The following is a 4982-nucleotide window of genomic DNA, read 5'->3' on the forward strand; positions in this document are numbered from 1 at the left end:
CAAGTGGGGCTAATGTGATATATTTGGTACCTATCTCGATATCCTGCTCAAATTAGTACGGACGTCCCCACATGTTAGGGCTTGATTAGTACCTGAAGTATAAGCTCAGCGCTACGTCCGAGGCCATGTTACGTAGCTCTTCATTTTCGAGCCTGATGAAGCTTAATCCCTGCCTCTGCGAGACCCAGTCCCACATGGATCGGGAAGCTCGGCGGTACGCAAATGCAAAAGTACTGAGTGGAAATAAAAGGAATAGAAATACAAACTACGGAGATGCCCAGGCCTAAGCTTGCTTTGTCCCGCCGGTGTCACCGATATTACCCTCTCCCTCGCGTCGAATTCGTCTATCATGCCGCTCCTGCGAGGAGAATTGTTCAACAGCCCCTCGACCCTCTTGGGCACAGCCTCCGGGGTGGTCCTCATCCTCCTGGTCGCCTATGTCTTGTACCAGCAATTCCTTCACCCGCTGGCGGGCTATCCAGGCCCGTTACTGGCATCTCTTACAGACCTCTGGCAGGTTCAGCAGTACCTCACCTTGCAACAGCCATACACCCTGACCCAACTCCACGAGAAGTATGGCGAGTTCGTGCGTTATGGGCCCGACAAGCTCAGCATTACGGCGAAGGAGGCCGTACCCATCATCTACCAAAAGGGTGGCCGGCGATTCCCCAAAACGGAGTTTTACGATGCTTTCGGTGGCAAAACGCCCAATGTCTTCGGAATGAGATCTGACGACGTGAGTCCTGCCACTGTGGTGCGGCCATGGAAGTCATTGTGATGTCGCTTTTGCTGACAGCCGGGGCGTTCGAAGCGCCATGCCGTCCGTCGCCGTCACATGTCGCACGGCTTCTCTATCAGCAGCGTCAAGGAAATGGAGCACTATCTCGACGCCAACGTCAAGCTTCTGCGGCATAAGATCGCCGGCTTCGCGCGAGACCGGCGCCCCTTTGACCTCAAAAAGCTCTTCCACTACTACACCATCGACGTCCTCGGCGAGCTCGCCTTCAGCCACTCCTTTGGCGTGCAGGTCTCGGGTAACGAGTCGCTGGTGCCGCGCGTTGTGCCGCACACGCTACTCGGCTCCGTCACGGGCGCCTGGCCGTTTATGACCCAAAGGTTGAAGCGGTGGCTTCCCCTCGTGCCGCATGCCGGACTGCAGGATCTCTTCCGCAGCCGCGCTGAGGTCACGCGGCTGGCGTCCGAGTGCGTCGAGCGCCGCCTGGGACAGGTCAAAGAGCAGGGCGCGGGGCACAGGCCGGACATCTTGACGAGACTAATCCAAGCGGAGCATCCCGATACGGGCGAGCACTTGCCGAGGATTGACCTCGAGGCCGAGGCGTTTGGGTTCCTGTGAGTCCCATGCCTCCCAAACTCTCAAATAAGATACTAGGCCAGGAGTATCTGACACGATGGGACTCATCCCCTACCCTCAGCATTGCAGGCACGCATACCACCAGCGCCACGACCGCTCTGCTCTTTTGCAACCTCCTGCGCAACCCAGAGGCCCTAGCAGCGTGTACGCGCGAGGTCAGCGACAGTCTCCCGCTCTTAGACGACGACAGGCCCGCGTACAGCGTCACACAGGTCGAGACTCACCTCCCGTACCTCCGCGCTTGTGTGCGTGAAAACTTTCGCCTAACGCCCGTCTTCAGCATGCCGCTGGAGCGCCGCGTCACGGAGCCCGAGGGCGTGTTCATCAGCGGCCGCCACATCCAGCAGGGGGTATGTATGCCCCTTTTCACCTTCATGTCAAGGCTGTTGAGGACGGGAACAGTTTTCATTAACATCAATGACACCAGATGGTCGTCGCTGTCTGCAACCACGCTTTCCACCACAATCCGCGCGTCTGGGGCGATGACCATGACGTCTTTGACCCTTCGCGCTGGGATGACGACGCCACGGCCACCCGTGCTCGCTACCTGATGCACTTCGGCCTCGGCTCCCGGCAGTGCATCGGCAAGGCGCTGGCGCTGAGCAACGTTTACAAGCTCGCCGCCACGTTGCTGCGCGAGTTTGAGTTTGAAATCGCGAACGCAGAGGAGCGGCAGGCGGCGGCCCGCGGTGGGTTCCGCGGGAAGCTGCCTGAGATGATCAGTGTTGGAGTCAGTGATCTCAAGGGGCCGCTGATGGTGACAGCCAAGGTGAGAAATGCATCTTGAAATGCACCCTGATTCAGCTTGATTCAGGCCTTTGGATGATTTGTTTGATGTGATGTCATACTCTCAGGGATGCCATTCAGTCTGGTTCGGAATCATGGGGGAAGCAGCTTGTTTGCATAATGTTCCAGATCAACATCTAGTTCATACTTGCGATGAACATCATGAATGACATGGGACGGTCAATCAGATCTATCCCATTTGCAAGATATGAATGAAAACCTGACCATCCAGGCTGCCGGACGTAACAAGAACAAAGACCTCAAGAGTAAAGAGTATCGCCATCTCAACAGTAAGAAATACGCATTCCTCAACACCCAAAATGGCCATGTTATCGTGACTCTTAGCACATCTCAAGATGTGATGGATGGTTGCACCCCAGACTGTAATAGGTCGCCCAACCAAGCAACACCAAGTCTTCCCTCAGAAAACCTTCGCCGCTCCTTCCTCAGTACTTTTGCAACATAACTTCGAATCACAGCATGCGCTCCTTCCAATACAATTATCACGGGTTATACGTGGCTAGAGCTCTTGGCCGAGCCTACGCCTCGGTAGCTACCTAGTTACCAATGGGCTTGTACTCATACGTCAAGGCAGTATTTCCTTCGTTTCAAATGAGAACGTAGGTATTGATCAGATTCTCGCTTTGTCCCGCTCTTACCCAGTGCTGGAGTATACAAGGCCCTGTCCTACAGAGAGTCTCGATGACTAGTCCGTCACATACAACCCCAGAATCAGTGAATGAAGCTGCCTGCGACTCCGTTCCTGCCCTGGCCCCGACGTCCGAGTCACATCCAGCCCTCTGCTCCTCGAAATCTATAGTTTCCCTTTTTCTCTCCCTCAACTTTATCCGCCACGTTATATCGCCCGCTTCGCAGCAACAGAGATATCGTCTCCGACAAAGTTTCGCTCCCCACCACGTTTCCGCATCGCCATCGTCGCCATCGCCTTGAATACTTGTTTCCCTTTTTCGATACGCAGCTCTACTTTCATCATCCGGCTCCCTCGACATTTGTGCATAACCCACAATGTCTTCCCACGACCTCCTTCCCACCTATGCCGCCGTGGCCTCGGCGCCCTCGGCGTCCGCGTCCGAGCTCGCCATCGCCGCGTCGGCCCTCAACCTCCACACCGCCTGCGTCCAGCCCACCATCGAGGTCATCTCCATGGTGTCGGTCGCCGAGAAGCTGATCAAGGGCATCATGGCCAAGATGCAGAATGTCATCCAGACCACTTTTGGCAACGAGGATGTGTCGGTACGTTTGAATTCTATTGTTCCTTCATCTCTACTCCTTACTTCCTTGAGCATTGTCGTCATCCTTTTCACCTCCATCCCGTCATGGTCGTCCTCTTTCCACCTCTTGTTCATAAACTGACCATCCCAGGTTCTGGCTCATTTTGAGACGGCCGTCACATCCCTTGGCGCCCCCAACGACTTCCTCGCCCTCGAAGAGACGGCAGCTGCGCTACAGGCAAAGCAGCAGCTCATGTACGAGGGGCTGTACGCCAACGACAAGGCTTTGGCCGTCACCGTCGGCAGCCACCTCTCATCCGACCAGATCGAGGCTCTCCGCGACACCCAGCTGGTCGCTGACCTCTCCTCTCTCTCCATCGACGCCCCTGACGTCGTCGCGCCCTCCTCTCCTCCGCCCGCCTCTCCCTTGGCCTTGCTCTCTCTCGGCAGCTCTCCTCCGTCCTCGCCTCGCGCCCGCTGCCACCTCGACTCGACCGACGACGTCGTCTCTCGCTTGGGAACGTTACCCGCACCCTCTGCCAACGTCGCCTCCATCGTCTTTCCTCCTCCTTCTGCTCCATGCTTGGGAACGTTACCCATCGCTGCCGACCCTCATCCTTCTTCATGCTTGGGAACGTTACCCGTCGCCTGTCCGGCCTCCCCCGTCGCCGCCCCCGTCTCTGTCCCCGGCAACACTGAGACCGCTTTCTTGGGAATGTTACCCACACCTGCCCTCCCTTCCCTTATAATTGAAACCCTCGGGATGCTGCCCGACGACCTCCCTTCCCTGCCATCCGACTCCGTGCCGGCCTCGCCAGTCGGTCAGATGGAGGTGATTTTACCTGCGGGTCCCGTCGCCGATCCTGCCGAAGCTGTGGATGCGGCCTAGGAAGCCCAGAAGCAGCGGGAGCAGGAAGTGTACGAGGCGCAGCAAAGACTGCAGCAGCAAGAACAGGAGGAGCAGCAGCAGCTACTGAACAAGCAGCATATGCAGCACTGGTTCGAGGAGCAGACGGCGCGTCAGGCGCAGAAACTCCTCGACCAACAGCAACAGCAGCGAGAGCAGCAGTTGCAGGAGCAGCAGCAGTTGCAGGACTTGCAGCAGCAGCAAAAGCAGCAGGAGGAGGAAGAACAGGCTGCGCTCCTGGAAGCTGCCATTCTGGAGGCCTTCGAGCAGGACGCCCAAGAGGAGGCTGATCGCTGGGAGGCTGACAGACAGCAGGGGGGGCAACAGCAGCAACAACAACAGAGACCTGCAAATTCGGATATCTTCTCGTTTGTCATGCCGGCTCCCAACAGGGGGCCCATTTCATTCCCCGAGTCTGCCGCCGCCGTACACGGGCTCTCTGGGACCATAGAGCCGCGAGCGACCTATAAATTTGACTTCGCCGAGGCCGTGTCTGGTGCCCCTCCTTTCTTTGGAAGTGAGCAGGCCGGGCCGGCGTCTGGCGAAGCACTCCCTCCTCCCCCCCTCTCCTTCCCTCTTGCCGCCTCTCCCGTCCCCTCAATCCTATTGGGGTCCGGTGGGGTCTTTGACTTCATCATGACCGTACCTGGGGGCCCCTCCCTTCTTCGGAAGCGAGCAGGTCTGG

General features: G+C 57.5%; 2 protein-coding genes across 2 annotated transcripts in view; both read left to right on the plus strand.

Annotated features, from left to right (window-relative positions):
- Positions 1–349: 349 nt before the first annotated feature.
- VDBG_07316 (conserved hypothetical protein) lies at positions 350–2624 on the plus strand (the record flags this gene model as incomplete). The annotated part of the gene is made up of 5 exons (XM_003002699.1): positions 350–736; positions 812–1350; positions 1653–1722; positions 1800–2141; positions 2391–2624. 5 exons carry the CDS (start codon positions 350–352, stop codon positions 2622–2624), a joined length of 1572 nt encoding a protein of 523 aa, XP_003002745.1.
- Positions 2625–3184: 560 nt separating this feature from the next.
- Positions 3185–4982, plus strand: part of VDBG_07317 (predicted protein) — a gene marked incomplete at both ends in the record, with an annotated part of 2722 nt that continues 924 nt past the window's right edge. Inside the window, 3 exons of the mRNA XM_003002700.1 lie at positions 3185–3412; positions 3542–4222; positions 4280–4814. Coding sequence (XP_003002746.1) covers positions 3185–3412; positions 3542–4222; positions 4280–4814 — 1444 coding nt within the window. The remainder of the gene's footprint in view (positions 3413–3541; positions 4223–4279; positions 4815–4982) is intronic.

This window comes from Verticillium alfalfae, genomic scaffold, assembly GCF_000150825.1.
Source record: "Verticillium alfalfae VaMs.102 supercont1.9 genomic scaffold, whole genome shotgun sequence".
NCBI classification, from domain to species: domain Eukaryota; kingdom Fungi; phylum Ascomycota; class Sordariomycetes; order Glomerellales; family Plectosphaerellaceae; genus Verticillium; species Verticillium alfalfae.